The sequence below is a fragment of the Bos indicus genome, chromosome 18 (assembly GCF_029378745.1).
Source record: "Bos indicus isolate NIAB-ARS_2022 breed Sahiwal x Tharparkar chromosome 18, NIAB-ARS_B.indTharparkar_mat_pri_1.0, whole genome shotgun sequence".
Taxonomy (NCBI): domain Eukaryota; kingdom Metazoa; phylum Chordata; class Mammalia; order Artiodactyla; family Bovidae; genus Bos; species Bos indicus.
In genome coordinates this window covers 25,534,372-25,551,582 of record NC_091777.1, presented here as the reverse complement: position 1 = coordinate 25,551,582, position 17,211 = coordinate 25,534,372, and the positions used below count along the sequence as shown (strand labels likewise).

Genomic DNA, 17,211 nt, shown 5'->3' with positions numbered 1-17,211 from the left:
AGTACGGATGTGAGAGTTGAACCATAAAGAAGGTTGAGTGCCAAAGAATCGATGCCTTTGAACTGTGGCATTGGAGAAGACTCTTGAGAATCCCTTGGACTGCAAAGACATCAAACCAATCAATCCTAAAGGAAATCAACCCCGAATATTCATTGGAAAGACTGATACTGAAGTTGAAGTTCCAATACTTTGGCCATCTGATGCAAAGAGCTGGCTCATTGGAAAAGACCCTAATGGTGGGAAAGATTGAAGGCAGCAACAGAAGGGGATGACAGAGGAGGAGATGGTTGAAGTGCATCACGGATGTAATGGACATGAGTTTGAGCAAGCTCTGGGAGATGGAGGACAAGGAAGCCTGGTGTGCTGCAGTCCATGGGGTTGTAAACAGTCGGACACGACAGAGTGACTGAACAACAAAAGTCATCCTCTATGACCCACCTGTCTTCTGCAGAGAATGAGGGGTGAACAGAGGTGTGGGGTCAGCACCGCCGCATCTCTTAAGTCCTTGATGGTGGCGCTGATCTCTACAGTCTTTTTCCTGGGTGCAGTCAGTTCTTGTGACTTCCACTTGGTTTTCCATAATAAGCCTCACTCCACAAGTGAGGGAACCAGTGTGGGGATTCTGCCTATTGCTAAGTAAGGCACACCTCGGAGATACTGTGGGTTCAGTCCCAGGCCCCTGCAGTAAAGCAAATATTGTAATAAAGTGAGTCATACGAACTTTTTGGTTTCCCAAAGCCCATAAAAGTTATGTTTACATTATACCGTAGTCTATTAAGTGTGGAATAACGTTATGTCTAATAAAACAGTACATACCTTAATTTAAAAATGCTGTAGGGACTTCCCTGGTCCAGTGGCTGGTTGGGCATCTGTGCTTCCAGTGCAGGGGTGGGTGTAGGTTCGATCCTGGTTGGGGGCACTAAGATCCCACATGCCACAGGGGGTGGCCAAGACATTCAAAAATAAATAAAACACATCATGCTGACAAAATATAAAATAAAAAAAAAATTAAAGTACTGTATTACTACCCTGAAGAAGGAAATGGCAACCCACTCCAGTCTTCTTGCCTGGGAAATCCCATGGAGAGAGGAGCCCGGTGGGCTACAGGTGAAAGGTGTGCCCTCTGGACCCTCCCAGGGTGGGTGAGCAGGTCTGACATGATAAATTCACACTCAACATTGCAATCTCCCTATGATGAATACCTTCTACATATACCAAGGTAGTTCTGTCATTTCAGCTTCCCTAGTGTGGGCTGCCCTTCAGTCTATGTTTCAGCCAACTTAACTATCAGAACCATTTCTCATTTTTCATGCTGAAACAAAACAGAATCTCTGCTTAATGGGAGGGAGGTGGGAGGGGGGTTCAGGATGGGGAACGCATGTACACCCATGGCTGATTCATGTCAATGTATGGCAAAAACCACTACAATATTGTGAAGTAATTAAGCTCCAATTAAAAAAAAAAAAAGAATCTGTACTCAGCGGGCTGTTAGTAAATCCAGCCTGGGCTTCCCTGGTGGCTCAGTGGCAAAGAGTCTGCCTGCCAAGGCAGGGGACATAGGTTTGATCCCTGGTGTGGGAAGACCCCATATGCCACAGGGCAACTACTGAGCCCGCAAGCCTAGAGCCTGGGCTCTACAGTAAGAGAAGCCACCACAATGGGGAGCCTCAGCACTGCAGCTGCAGGGTAGCCCCCACTCACCGCAACCAGAGAAAGCCCGCAGCAATGAAGAATGAGCATAGCCAAAAATAAACTTTAAAAAATTAACAAAAAATAAATCCATCCTGATCCAACTTGCTGTTGCTTCCACCACTAGCCCACACCCATTAATAATACCCATTCTCACCCCACCCTGGAATTGGCCGTATAAGTCGGAAAAATCATGCAGTTCTTTAGGTGTACCACACAGAGCTGTTCACTTCTTGAGACCTGCTGGGACTTGAGTCTGATAGTAGATGTAGAAGCAAAGGGAGGTGAGGGAGGTGTAGGTTTTGAGAAGACTCAGCCGCTTCTCTCAAAGGAACGCCCTCAGGGAGGCTGTTACAGTTTCTTCACCCAAAGGGTTAACTCCCTTAGAAATGGGTGAGAGAGCTTCTTCTGACAAAGATGACTTGGACCCTTTCTCTATTAGCCAGACCATAGATCCGCTTGGCTTCTGATCCCCTCCCTAGCCATCTAGAGTATTTACCTCCATTGCTCATTATGGATGTATAACGTCACTTCTCACCAAGCACCTATTTGCTGCATAGAATGCCAAACAAATTGTCCATTAACAGTAACTTAACTGCATTTCCCAGAGAAGGCAATGGCACCCCACTCCAGTACTCTTGCCTGGAAAATCCCATGGATGGAGGAGCCTAGAAGGCTGCAGTCCATGGGGTCGCTGAGGGTTGAACACGACTGAGCAACTTCACTTTCACTTTTCACTTTCATGCATTGGAGAAGGAAATGGCAACCCACTCCAGCGTTCTTGCCTGGAGAATCCCAGGGACGGAGGAGCCTGGTGGGCTGCCGTCTGTGGGGTGGCACAGAGTTGGACACGACTGAAGCGACTTGGCAGCAGCAGCAACTGCATTTCCTCAGCCGTGGCACATTTTTCAGTCCTGGGCAGGTCCACAGAAGGGAGAGGCCACAGACCACACACCCTCTTTCGAATGCACATCAGTATGTTAAATGCCCTAGGAGCCCTGCAGTGCAGGAACCCACCAGCTTGTGTTGACTTGCGGCTTCCAGGTTTACCCGGCTGTGAGATCATTTTCCTGAGGCCTCCCAGGTGGCTCAGTGGTCAAGAATCCACCTGCCAACGCAGGAGACGCCAGTTCAATCCCTGGGTGGTAAAGATCCCCCAGAGAAGGAAATGGCAATCCACTCCAGCCTTCCTGTCTGGAAAATCCCTTGGACAGAGGAGCCTGGTGGGCACAGTCCATGGGGTTGCAAAGACTTGGACACAACTGAGCGACTGAGGACGAGCTCATTTTCTGGAATGTTCCTTCTATAGAACTGGGGTTCAAGAAAACACACCCTGGAAAAGACACACTTAAAAAGCAATGACGGCCTGAGCTAACACTTGGGAATTTTTTTGGTTTATGCTTTCAGCTTTTTAATTGCTACTTAACAACAGAGACTCAAACCAACAATTTCCAAAGTATTAACAGTGGTATGCAGTACATTCTTGTGAGTGCACATTTAGTAACTGTCGTAGAAACAGTTCTGCCATATCTCACACCCATCAGAAGTCTTTAAACCTTGACTCTTGTCTGAAGGCTCCTCTCTTAATGTGGCTAGGGACAATCTGAACCCTTGTCAGCTGTCCTTAGGAGCACCTTCCTGGAACTATTCTGGGCCTGTGGAATCCAGAGTTTAACTGATGCAACAGGACACCACAGGGAGAGTGAGTGGCCTCACCACTTCAAAAGCAGGAGCCCAGCACTGCCAGCTGCCTGGGGTTCCGGGTGTCTTTTCCAAGCGATGCTGCTCCTGCTCCATAATACGATAGGCTTCTCCACTAGGGATTTTTAAAATGACCTCGTATCAACTCTTAATGACCGCTTTGATCAATGGCCAAGTACGCCAGGATCCAGCTCCATGGTGGGCGGGGGCCTCACCTCTGAGCTCTCGTTTCGGCGGGGACCCCTCTCTGCGGCTCCTCAGTCTCCTCGCATCACCCACTTCTCACTCGTAAAACTACAGAACCTCCAGTCTTGAGTTGCTTCTTCCTTCAGGCAAATATTGCCTTTGTAACTCGTTAATCATCGGTGGCTTCTGACTGGTCAGTCCTCTGGTTCCAGAGGTCTGGTGTTATTTCAAACTCTATGCTATTTTATTTTACTCCTTACATGATTATCTTGGTTAGCTTTTTAAAGCACAGTCATAGATAAAACTGGAGTCCTTTCCAGGTTGTGATAGTGGTTAAGAATCCACCTGCCAGTGTAGGAGACACCAGTTCGAACCCTGGGTTGGGAAGATCCCATGGACAGAAGAGCCTGATGGGCTACAGTCAATGGGTTGCAAAGAGTCAGACACGACTTAGTGACTGACCATGCGTGCTCACGCACAAACACATACATAAAACAGCTTTGCCTCTACCCAGCATCTGGCTATGAATTGTTCAGGGAATGTTTACTGGATGTCAATGATGTTTCCAGTCATCATTGTAAACAGTGATGTTTACATGAACATGACCAAGACTTCCCTAGTGGCGCAGTGGATAAGAATCTGCCTGTCAGTGCCGGGGACACAGGTTTGATGCCTGATTTGGGAAGGTTCCACATGCCACGGAGCAACTAAGCCCATGAACCACAACTACTGAGCCTGTGAGCTGCACTTACTGAAACCCGAAAGCTCTAGGGCCCATGAGCCGCAACTGCCGAGGCTGCATGCTGCAACTACTAAAGCCTGCGAGCCTAGAGCCTGCGCTCCACGAGAGAAGCCACCTCAGAAGAAGCCTCGCACCGCAGCGAAAAGCAGCCCCGCGAGCCTAGAGCCTGTGCTCCACGAGAGAAGCCACCTCAGGAAGAAGCCTCGCACCACAGCGAAGAGCAGCCCCGCTGCCGCAGCCAGAGAAAGCCTGTGCAAAAAAAAGCGACAAAGATCTAGTTCAGCCGTAAATAAATGATCATGACCATGACACAAGAAGCTGATTTACTTTGCTGAAAACAACAGTCCCAGGCCTTTAGCATTCTACTTACAGCATCATTCATGTGAAAAATACACAGCACTTTACTTTTCAGATTAGTCTCAAAAATACTACTTAAAGTCCAAGAGTAAAGCTCAGCATGACATGTGAGCAGGTGAAAAGTACTTAAAGCCACTAACTTTAAATCAGGGGAATTTAATGCTGATGGGTTACTATATAAGCCAATATTATTTAAATCAGGAAATGGGGAGTGCAGGGCAAACACAAGCATAATCTCAGTAAGTTGAAACTTCCATGGCTTTACCTTATCTTCTTAATCAGTACAAACAGTCCTCTTATAAAAAGAAGCAAAATATTCAGTTACTTAAAAATCGGCAGCTCAACTGCTGACCACCCAGTGACGACAGGCACAGAGTAAACAACTAAGATGACAGGAGTCTCTGCCAGGGTCATTCATAGTAAAACTTTATTGAACAGAAAATCCAGCAAAGGTTTTCACCTCTGCAAAGCTCCTCTTGGTGTAAAGTAAAGCACTGCATTTTAAAAAGCAATTATACATAAGTCTTTCCTAGAAAAGTCCTGCTAAAACATGTCTAGCAATTTCATTGATTATATAAAGTAGTACACTTAGTGTAATTTAAACATTCCAACAGGAATCAAATCGTACCAGCAGAACCGTTTCTGCGTCTATGACATCTATGTACAAACACTCATGCAGACACACACATCTGGAAAAGTTCCTCAGGCATAAACATGCGAAACTAACGCCTTCTACTTACAATGCCTATTAAACTACAACAGTATATATTAAAGCTCTTCAGAATAAAGACATGAGAAGCCTGTAGGCATTTTTTGTTCATCAATTTGTATCATGGCTTCATGTCTTACTTTCCGCTTTTGCGTAATCACAAAAGCATATCATCCTCTCTGTAGATTCTTATACTATTTCTGTGCCACTGCCACGTCCAGGTAAGGAAATCGAGCCAGAATCAGATGACCCAGTCCACTCCTGTCAAAGCCTCCAGCAGCCAGAGGGGAAACGCCGTCAGTTTGCTATGGCTGGAGGGCCCTCTGGAAGGAGAGAGGCAAAGAAAGTCTTGAAGACAAGCCAGGCTGTGCTCATAAATGAAGGGCTGGTCTGCTCGTCACCCCGTACATCCCTGTCTGGAGGGAGGTGGCTGGGATCTTCACTTTCAGGATCAGGGCCCCCCTGTAGGGAATAAACCACAAGGAGAAAACAATTAGGACTGTGACAAGCACCCAATAACATTGGGCGAGGGCAGAGTGACTCCCTGCGTCCCCGCCCATAAGCCAAGCGATGCAGGCACAACCCCAGGGATGATGTCCCACGCTGGACGGAGCTCCTCCTCCAGCCTCCACAGCACAACTGTGCTGAACACTCTCATGGTTTTCAGTATCCCTGGCCACAGTATCAAATGAAGTAACTAGATCTTCAACTATTATTAAGTTAGTAATTAAGCTTGACACTTCATTAAACATGGATATTTTTCTAATTTTGGCAGTGTTCCGAGTTAAAAAAAAAAAAAAAAAACAACTAAAACTGGATTCTAAAAACAGATACTACAGTGTACTTTATATTAAAAAGAATCTCCTTTAGGATTGTGCATTAAATTGCCTTATAGAAATCCTATTTCTGTATGTTATTTTCCAAGAAATCTATTCTGTGAGAGACAGGCATATGTTCCCAAGTCTTAATTAGAATAACTCTCCATTAGCAGTTTCCATGGTATAATACATTGTTACTGAGCATGAACACTCAAAATAGTGAGCTTCAAAAACCATTTACATATGCCAAAATGCAAATTGCCACATAACAAAAATACCTGACAGATTTTGTGACAGTGTTTTAAAAATAGCTACTGCTCTAAGAATAAATTTGAAAAAATCTTGAAATATTTAGTCTAATAAAATGGAAAAACCACAAGGTATTTAGAGATGAAGGACTCCAGGGCCTGGCTCTTCACACCGGGCTCGCCGGGCTCCATGGGAGCTCCATACCTGGAAGTTATTGTTGGGGTCTTGATTCACAGCCTCCTGAGGACCACCATCATTCGGGAAGTTCTGAACTGGCCTCTGCCGAAATGGAAACCACCCGACGTGATGCCTTCGAAGGAAGCACATTAAGTCCATCTTAGTGAACAGAGTGAGATGTACTCAAGAATTTAAGGGCCCTCTTGATGAGATGAAGTCCCCCCGCTCCCCTCCTCTCATCAGAACAGGACCCGATTAGAAGCTTGCAACCAGACCCATCTGCAGACACATTCTAGCAGGCCAGGTGGGATGTGAGGTGCTTGATGGTCACTATGGAAACTATGCCTTTTTCATCATCGTGTGCCCAGCAGCATAAAGAGCACTTGGCACACAGTGTGTGCACGATACATACTTGCTCACCTGAACTAAACCTTACACTTGAAAACTTGAACAGAGAGGAAAAGAGGAAATACACACACAGCTGTGACTATATGTCATAACATACTAATAAGACCGAGATTTAGTCACCTAAATATATGATTCTACAGACTATAGAATTCAAAAAATTACCTAAAAGTTTTATCTGGAAAATCCACTTAAATCCAAGTATTGAAGCAAACATGACAAAATATTAACCATGATTAATACTGGGTGTGAGTACTGAATGCATTTTTCTAAATATTTCTTTTTTAAGATTTTCAAAAACTAAAACAATCCATTTTTCCTATAGAGGAAAAATGTCTTCATTCGATTTCACCACAAGTAAGGCTGTATCACTCCAGGCCAGGGCTTCCCCACTTTGGCACTGCCGATGTCCCAGGCTGGGTGTTTACTGAGGGGCTGAACCGTGTACTGCAGTAGTTTAGCAGCTATCAACTAGATGCCGGTAGACCACCTCCCCCCATCATCCCCGCTGTGAGAGTGAATAACGTCCCCAAACACTGCCAAATGTCTTGAGGGTAAGGGTTAGGGTTAGAGGGAGATGTAAAACCATTCTGGTTGAGAACTAGCACCATGGATACAGCCAAACGTCAGGCCGGCAACAGTTCCCTGACCCTTTAAGACTATGCCACAGCCAGTGGCCTTCATCCTAGAAGGCAGCTGTAGCCTGGTAAAAGAGAAATATGTTCTTATTCAACACAGACACAATTTTTCTTTCCATGCCTCCGTATGGAAAGAAGCCTGGCAGGTAGCTTAACTAGAGGAAAAGAAGAGAATGTTGTTCTTGTATCAACACAGATGTAATTGTATTGTCGGCAATGCACAACCAAGCCATCGATTCTTTACACTGAAAATGCCAGAATGACTTATTAAATATACCTCCTTAAATATTGACTGAAACTGCTCAGAAGAGGAAAGTCTGTACTTGGTTTGAGTCACCACATAGTGTAATTTGTAGTAGAGAGGGAATAAAAGCGAAATCATCTGCTTACAGGTACATAACCACGGTGGCCCCCATGACCATGAGGAATCGGCTCAGGGAGGAGTAGAAGTAGAGGATACTGAGAAACACGGAAAACGTAGCGGCTGAGTAGGTCCAATCCAACCAATCTCGATTTATCTCATCATCTTCTTCCACAATGGGGCCTCCTTGAGCATTCATCCGCAGATTCTGATTGGCCCCAGGGTTAACCACCACTTGTGGAGCAGCGTTCTGATTGGCGGGCTGGTTTTCAGCTGGAAACTGGTTGTGGATTGGGGCTGGAGTAGGTGCAGTGACCACAGGTATCTCTTGCGCACTTGGTGCGGGGACAAAAGCCCCTGATGCAGCAGTGGCTGCTAAGCTAAGGTAAAAACAACAGAGGCAGATACTGTTGAGACCAAGGCATCCTGAAGGCTGGTTCTCATCATCTCATTTACATCTTTTACTATTAAGAATTATAAGTAGGGATATACAAATGACAATTTTTAACTTAGCGAAGAACTTCTTTACTAGCAGTCATATTTTTAAAAGCTTTTCTGCTCCTAAGGGAAGCCACTTGGTAAATTTCATCTGGAATTAAACACCAAGGCTACCATAAAAGTACAGAGTAAAATAGTAAATTAAAAATTTCAAAAACCATTAAAGATACCACAAATTGAAAAGGAAGGAACATATTCTACATAAAGTCATCAAACCATGGATCACACACAAGCACACCTGTGTCAATACACAAGTTAGTAGTTACCATTTACACTGTTCTGCCCACAGAACCAGACACAATAGGACTTTGCAGATAATAATGAAAATACACTCATTCCTCCACTTCTAGCTTTACAGGACACATGGACGAGAGCTCCTTCCATTCCCGGGAGCCCTGGCCACACCCAGCACAGCAGGGAAACACTCACTACTGCATGTAGTACTGCCGCGCGTACATCTGCTGGAACCAGGACAGCTGCAGCCACCCGTAGGTTGTGTAACCCGAGAAACCAGGCCCCAGGCCTTGGAACGCCGGCTGGGCTGCTTCAGGCCTATGAAAGATGTTAAAAAATGCTCGTTTTGAGTTGGCTTAGTATGAATCAATGAAAACCAAGTTTAAATCACAATCAGGAATTCAAAACAGAAGGAGACAGAAGACTGGGCTTTGTGACAGTTACACGTAATTTCTGGGCGAGGCACCAGTGCAACACGATCACAGAAGGTACTGACGAAGCCCTCCTGCCATGGTCTGGATCCCATGGGAAAACAAGGGCCCTCGCCCAGCACCAGGGTCTCATGTCATCGCCCTGACGTACAACCAAGCCGGACCTTTTCAGTCTGAGTGGATTCCCACCCTTATTTTAGACTTGTGGAATCTCACTGGAGGTCTGCTGCTGCTGCTGCTAAGTCGCTTCAGTCGTGTCCGACTCTGTGTGACCCCACAGACGGCAGCCCACCAGGCTCCTTTGTCCCTGGGATTCTCCAAGCAAGAATACTGGAGTGGGTTGCCATTTCCTTCTCCAATGCATGCACACATGCAAATTTGCTTCAGTTGTGTCTGACTCTGTGAGACCCCATGGACAGCAGCCCACCAGGCTCCTCTGTCCACAGGATTCTCCAGGCAAGAATACTGGAGTGGGTTGCCATTTCTTTCTCCCACTGAAGGTCTAAACCCCACTATTCATCCTTCAGGGAGCAGCTCAAAAAAGTCACATCTCTCCAAAGCCTTTTCTGCAGGAAATACTCCCCTTCTCCTAACACCATTTCTCTCCCAACCCTAGATCTGCGATATAAAGGGGGCAGAGTTACGTACACCATCACCCAGCCACGCTTACTGACCACTTGTGCCCTGTGAGGCCACCAGGCTGCTATCTCACTGGATCCCCAACGAGTCTGTGGAGCTCTCCAGCCACGCCATTTACAGAGGGAAGCCAGAGGACAGCTCAGGGAGGACAAAGGATCTAGATGAGGCGGCCGAACTCCTAAGTAGTAGGGCTGGATCTAAGCCCTGTTTATGTGACACCGAACTCATGCTTTTGTCATTTAGCACAGCCTGGGGCAGGGTGTGTGTGGGAGTCATCTTCCGCCTGTGAGCCCTACACAGTGAACTCCTTTGGCATCACATCACAAAATACAAACTACCAGAACTGCAGAAGACCAGGAGTAGTTGTGTGGTCATCTGTGTGGTCATCTCATATCCTTAAACAAAGGTGCAGGCACCGTCTGTCCAATAAGTATGTGTTGGATGAAATCGACAAGTTTTATGACGGTGAAATTCACAGAGATATGAGCCTCAATTTTCAAATCATACAGTCAAAGAGATGCAGTTTTAAGAGCATCTATCCAATAATGGATTCAATTATCCAACTTGTTCACTGACAACAGTATTTTAACCAAATTCCATACCCAGAGTACTTTTAAAATTGTATTCTAACACAAGTATGTCATGTACGATACTGTTTTTAATTATTTAAAGATTCAAGGTTCTAATGTATAATGCAGGGAACTATACTCAATATCCTGTGATAAACCATAGAAAATAAAAATTAAAAAAGAATGTATCTATGTGTATAACTGCGTCACTTTGCCATACAGCACAGATTGGTACAACTCTGCAAGACGACTATGAGTTCATGCTCAGTCACGTCCAACTCTTTGCTATGCTATGGACTGTAGCCCTTGGGGCTCCTCTGTCCATGGGATTTTCCGGGCAAAAATACTGGAGTGGGTTGTCATTTTCTCCTCCAGGGGATCTTCCCAATTCAGGGATCGAACCTGGATCTCCTGCACTGGCAGGTGGATTCTTTACCACTGAGCCACCTGGGAAGCCCCATGTCAATAAAAATTGCAAAAAGATACAGTGTGCTATAGAAATGACAAAATAAAGTATTTCTGTTAGCTCTGATGAGGACACTCCAGATACACAAGGTAACTACAGGGTTTTTAGAGTTATATCCTGAAGTATATGGGGATGAACTGACAATGTCTGAGAATTATTTTTAAATACCTCAGGATAAAGGAAAGGAGGAATAGATAAGGCAAGTATGGCAAAACATTTTAATCATTACATGAAGATTCATTATACAGTTCCCTCTACTTTCATGTATATCTGAAATTTCCATTAAGAAAAAAACCAACGCTTCATTCCTCAAACGCCCGACTAGCAACAATCAGGTATGGAAAACTAAGAAACAGAAGGCAGGGGACTCAGAGAGTAGAGAATTTCAACTCATAATTAATAAACTGTTTTTTTCCCATAGGACCTTTCCTAAAAAGGTGTTCTAAGGGCTACGAAATACAAACAGCACATCATTTAGACACTTCTGGCTTTGGCTCTAAAGAAAAGCTCTAATTGCACCCCCTCTCCGAGCTCCACCAACACAGTTCCTGGCAGAGCATTTCTCAAATGATACCTTCACCTTTTGTCACCCACTGTTACGACAGACAAAGCACAGAGCCACTCAGCAAAGCGGCTGCACAGTGCTGACAACAGCTGTTCCCGCACAGCAGCACCGACTCCACCGTGAGGTCAGTGCCGTGCCAGGCACACCCCCGCAAGAGAAGGAATGCCCAGATCTGCATGATGTGGCTCTCTACTTTTTAGATGTTCCTAAAAGTCCATGTATTAAGTTAAATACATAAGAGATCTTTAAAGTGAAGCCCTTATAAAGCAAAACTGTGTCCCTTTTAAAGTTCCATGACTCACAGTACAAACACAGCTTATTCGCAAGTTGATGCAACTGATGCACCTTCATGTTCTTTATGACAACACTCACCTTGAGATGCTCTCCCATCCAGAGGGAGAAGGGTTCCGAAGAACCTCCCGCTGCCTTAAACCATCGCTTGAGGAATCCCCAGGGGACTGTCCCTGATTAAGACCAGTGGGCTGCTCTGTGGATTCAGCAACCTAAGTGCAACGTGAACACAAGAACAAAAGGCCTGATGCAACTGTCTGAAATCAAGCTTCAAGGCTTCTTTCGCTGTGAATGGCTTATGCCTCAACCCTGACCTCTGAACTTGACAAAATCAAATAGACTGCAATGTTACATAAAGATATTCTGAAATTTTCTCAACACAGTATCAATACAGAGATACTAAATCTATACTTTTTTCCTGGAGTAGCTATGCTGTAGTTTCACTAAAATCTTCCAATGAAGTTATCATTGCTGAGAAAGCAATAGCTTCCTATTAATGCTCTATTCATCTTATGGTGTTAAATTTACTAAATCAAGAAATTAAATTTGACTGATAAGGCTTATAAATACAACACAGACCTGAAGTATTTCTTTTAGTATATTCAGATGTTTCAGGATGTACTGCTGTAATGCAAATTTACAGTGTATCACCACATTAGAATATTAATAGAGTATATTTGAACTAACACTGTGAAATGAAAAACAAGGGACTTTAACCATTTAACATGAGTCTTTATAAAGACTGTGATCTTTTCCTATCCCAACAAATGAAAATTTCCAAGGAAATAGTCACTTTTTTACTCTATAAATATGAATGGTTCCTTAGAAGAAATTTATTATGTGCTAAATTCATGACTGCCTTGCTAGTTTGGCGAACTGGACACCAAGCCACTATAGGTCAAACTGTGTCCCAGAAAAGAGTATACTGCAGAACTCCACTTTTCCACTACAAGACTAATAGAACAGTCTACTTCTATTACAGTAAACTCTCATTTGTATTGATAACAGTTTATTCCTGATTCTCACTGGGGAAGAGACAAAAAGAGATAAAAAGGCTCGCTTATGAGTTTAACCCAACTTCCTTTATTCTCCCTTGACAGTCTGAATGACACAAACTGCCATGCAGTCATGAAAAAGCAGACATACCTTGGCACCGGCTTCGGGCATTTTTGAAGTACTCTTCACATTGCACACCAGATGCATAACATGCCGTTTTTCCTGCTGAAAGTAATAAGGAAGTACTTTAGGACTTGAATTCAACCCGGTTAGTGCTTAAAAACATTCAAAAAGTTAATAATATTAAGTGATACCTTTGGAAGCAAGTCCCTGAGACACTGGTGATCCAACAACAGCTTCCCGGAATAAATTAACCTCTGGTCCTCTGGACGCTTATGGAAAGAAAGAGTAGCACAGGTCAGCACTTGGCCCTGCAAGTTCCCAAACAGAAGACATGGTTTTATACCAATATTTAAATGTTTTCCCCCAGCATCATAGGAGTACATTTTTCCAAAGGCCCCATATACTTTTATTTAGAAAATTCTCAATAAACTGATTTCTAACATGCAAACAAATTTAGGATGGCAAACTACATCCGGTCCACAAAGCCTATGGCAACCTACGTAACTTCTTAACTCCTAGGGAGACCGCTTTCTGCCACAAAAAGCACCAATCTGGAGTTCCTACAGCAACCAACTTCAAAACCTCCTTTGGTCTTAGAGAAGTCAAAGTTAGCCTTCACTAAAACCACAGAACACCGTCCCAAGATAACATGAAGCAGTTATAAACTTAAGTCCTCCAAGAGACTTTTCCCAACATACAAACGCAGCTAGAGAGGGGATGCTGTGGCAACACTCCACACAACCCTGTGAGATATTTAGTATGCCTATTTTAACATGGGTTAGATCTCTGGGTCAGGAAGACCCAATCCAGTATTCTTCCCTGGAGAATTCCACGGCCAAGAGGAGCCTGGCAGGCTACAATCCATAGGGTAGCAACGAGTCGGACACGACTGAAGCACCTTAACAAGCAATTCTAAGGGGGGGGGGCAGGGGGGAGTCTAAAATTCACTGGTCCAAGGTTACCTGCTGCTAAAGTCAAGATTCCTAACCCTCTTCTCCATTCCAGTGATTTTAAAACCACAGTGGTGCCACACACTTTTATACAGATCTCACTTTTAAAATCTATTTTTAATTCCCTTTAAAACTGGACTTAAAGGCTTCAAACGATATACACCAAAGTCAGTACACTGGAGTGCACCACCAACTTCTTAACCTACTCTTGCCAGAATAACCAACTATGCAAAATTTGGAATAAATCCATTCCTGTGAAGTAGCCAGAGATACAAAGCAAGCTGTTTAAAACAAAACAATAACAGTATCTATTTATCTGTGTAAATCAGGATTTTTTTTGACACTGGGCAAGTATAACAAACTACAGAAATATACTGAATGTTGGATTCACCATCATTGTCACCAACTGAACTTTTTAAGTAAACGCTATACGCTTGGATTTGTAAGTGTTATTGCATCAGTGGGATCCTGCATTATCAAAGCGTTCCACACTAGGAAAGGTGTGAAAACCACAGGTGCCTGTGATCTGAGGCCTGTTAAAGGCCTGAACTGACACTGGTGTCTTTACCCAGAATGCTGATTTGAAGAAAAATATATTAAGCAAACCACTATCAAAAGTAAGGCTTCTCACATTACAAAGCAAACAACGAGTATGCTTCAGCCATAATTTTTAAACACAAATTTACATACCCCAGAGACCTTTTACTTACAACTTGAGGTCCTTAGACTTAATAAGAGTGATGCTCCTCACCCCGGGAAGCCCTAAAGGAAAGCTCTCTTCCAAAACACCGCCTTTCACCAAATGATGCAACAAGAGCCTACACCTGCCTCGCCAATTTGTGTACCTAATAGCCATTCTCACAGCAGCTTAACACCTGGTTTCTTGGAAGCAACTATGGTGACCTTGCAAACAGTGCCAGAATGGGAGCTTCTTAAACAAACAAGTAAATTTCAAAAGAACGGCTCAGGAGGGACACTCACACTTCCACCTTCTTGACAACACGGAGCAAAAACAACCTGACCCATGAGCCGTGGCATGTTGTAACGCTTCAGATCAGATCAGATCAGATCAGTTGCTCAGTCGTGTCCGACTCTTTGCGACCCCATGAATCGCAGCACGCCAGATAAGGAGGCACAATTTCACAATCTCGTCCTGACGTGATGCCCTCTCCTGTTTGATGGAGGCGAATTACAGCCGTGGGCAGCAAAGAACACTGCTGACACTTACATAATATTAGAGTAGAAAGTAAATACAGGAAGGTCCAGTTCATGGCTTCCATCACGTGGTGGGGAGGGAGGGCTGTCGCTAAGGGTGATGTTGACAGATGTGTCAACCAAAACAAAGCAAGGAAATCTCTGTAATTGTGGGACCAAAGTCTTTAAAACCCAGACTCGGGGAGGTTCCTTCCACCTATTTGCGTTCTAAGTCACTCTTTACCAGAAAGCGCACGAGGCTCCTCCCTGGGACTAGGCAGAGGCTGCGGAGTCCAGCTCACAGGGAGGGGCCCCCGTGGCGGAAGGTGGACGGGGAGGGGAATAGCCACGTCCTTGCTTCTGGGTGTGGGGCCTTAGGTACACACGGCCCGGCGTTCACCATGCTTCTCTAATAGCCACTGGCCTAGGCTTAGCCCCTGCACTCTCCTCTCCGCAATGAGAGGCCACATCAGAAAACTCATTCTGCAGCCTTCACGTTTTCTTATTTCCTTACTTCTTTCTAACTTAATCGGATACGATCCTAACCAGGAACACGTCGCTCTGACGTTTGGGGAAAACTGAGGTTTGGAGGATGAAATTATTCACCCAAGGTCAAACTGCTGTTTCAGAGGCTTGGCTAAGGCTGGAAACCAGATCTAGGGGACGAGAAGGAGTCTGGAGAGGTATACGGCAGAGTTTGGGGGCCTAGAAGGCGACGTGACAGGGGAAGGCGCCCCGTCAGGAAGGCGGGGCGATGGCGGCCTAGAAGGAGGAAGTGACAGTCACGGGGCCAGGTCAAGGGACGCCTACGGCGGCAGGGCACTAAAAGGGGGAGACCACAGGCCTGGGAAACTGGATTTGGGGGGAGCAGCCATTGGAGGCCGGCCGGCGAAGGGAAAGGGTACGGGGAGAGGGGAGGTGGACATGGCCTCTCTAGGGGGGAGGGGCGCGAAGAGCGCTGCGAGGATGACAGCCGGGGTTGAGGGATGCTGGCAGCGGGAGTCGGGGCCCCCCTCTCACCGGGCGCTCGGGGTAGACGCGGCTCAGATGGGCCTTGAGGCGGCCCACGCTCCAGCTGCGGTCGGCGCTCAGCTCCAAGTCTCGGTGGCGCTGGTTGGGGCTCTTCACCAGGAGCGTGACGGGCTCGGGCTCAGGCTCCATGTCGGCGGCACCCCCAGACAGCAGGGAGGAAGCGTCCCAGCCGCCAGCAACCCCCGCAACGACGGTTCCAGTCTCCTGGGCGCGCGCCCCCGCCTCCCGCACCTTTTATAGACACCCCGCGCCCAGACTCTGCGGACAGAACCCTTTGTGGCTGTCGCCCATTGGCTGAGGCAGAGGCCCCTGCCCTAACGTGGCCCAATCGGCGCCCAGCTCCGTAGGCGGAAGGGCGGGCCAAGGCCCGTGCACTCGGGCTGATGCAACCCGCCGCGGTGGCGTCACCCGGAGTCGCGGCTGCGGCTGGGGACCCCGGGTTCGGAGACCATGCTGGGGTGCGTGCTCCCCGCGCGGGGCGCCTCAGCCCTGAGGACACTGGCTTGCTCCGTGGCTCGGGTTACTCAAGGCCGTTTAGGGAGGGTCGTCCCTGCAGACTCCCGGTTTGGCGGCCCCTGCAAATTGTTTCCTCACAAAGCAGCACCCCCGCCCCTTTGCCCCCAGTCCCACTTACTCTTTCCCTTCCCAGGGGTGGCCCGAGACGTCAGGCCCCCAGGGCAGGCCGCGCCACCCCGACCCTTGCCGCGGCTCAAAGAACTGCTGGGCGAACCCAGTTTGCAGCGCCCTAGGAGGGCCAGGAAGAAGGGCGGATCCTTCCTGGGTTAAGGATACAGGAATCTGAGCCAATGTGGCCTGTTCATCTGTGACCTCAGTCTTGAAAGTTACACCCCTAATGTGGGACATCATACTAATGAGTGGCAGGCAGGGCATAGTCCTGGTTAAGCTGGGGGCTGTTCGAAAAAGTCCTCAGTCTATAGGATACTAACATATGCTTCCTTGAAACGGTCTGAGGAGGGAAGGCAGGATTCTGTTATCCTAAAAAGTGACCTCAAAGACCTTGCTGCTGTAGACCCTCCCTCCCTCTGTAGGAAAAAAGGTCTTGAAAAAATAAAACTGCCATTGTGCTTAGCCCATCCTTGTTCCAATCTTGTTGGGCTATCTGTTCTGCCAGGTGTCAGAAGTTTGGCAAGGGCAAGAGAGGAACAGGAGGAACCTGGTCTGGTTGGCGGA

At 46.3% G+C, this 17,211-nt stretch overlaps 1 protein-coding gene across 3 annotated transcripts; it reads right to left on the bottom strand.

The window, feature by feature from the left end:
* Positions 1 to 5,080: 5,080 nt before the first annotated feature.
* On the bottom strand, positions 5,081 to 16,281 carry HERPUD1 (homocysteine inducible ER protein with ubiquitin like domain 1). Of its 3 annotated transcripts, none has more exons than XM_070770603.1 (8): positions 16,009 to 16,255; positions 13,036 to 13,152; positions 12,872 to 12,946; positions 11,807 to 11,937; positions 8,960 to 9,082; positions 8,062 to 8,412; positions 6,656 to 6,761; positions 5,081 to 5,846 (listed from the first exon to the last, which is right to left on the bottom strand). In XM_070770603.1, the coding sequence occupies exons 1-8, from the start codon at positions 16,147 to 16,149 to the stop codon at positions 5,682 to 5,684; spliced, it is 1,209 nt and encodes a 402-aa protein (XP_070626704.1). In that variant the 5' UTR covers positions 16,150 to 16,255; the 3' UTR covers positions 5,081 to 5,681. The 3 variants fall into 3 exon arrangements, with proteins under 3 accessions (XP_070626704.1, XP_070626705.1, XP_070626706.1); XM_070770604.1 differs by having other exon boundaries at positions 13,036 to 13,113; positions 16,009 to 16,252; XM_070770605.1 differs by lacking the exon at positions 5,081 to 5,846 and having other exon boundaries at positions 8,216 to 8,412; positions 13,036 to 13,113; positions 16,009 to 16,281.
* Between the last annotated feature and the right edge of the window lie 930 nt (positions 16,282 to 17,211).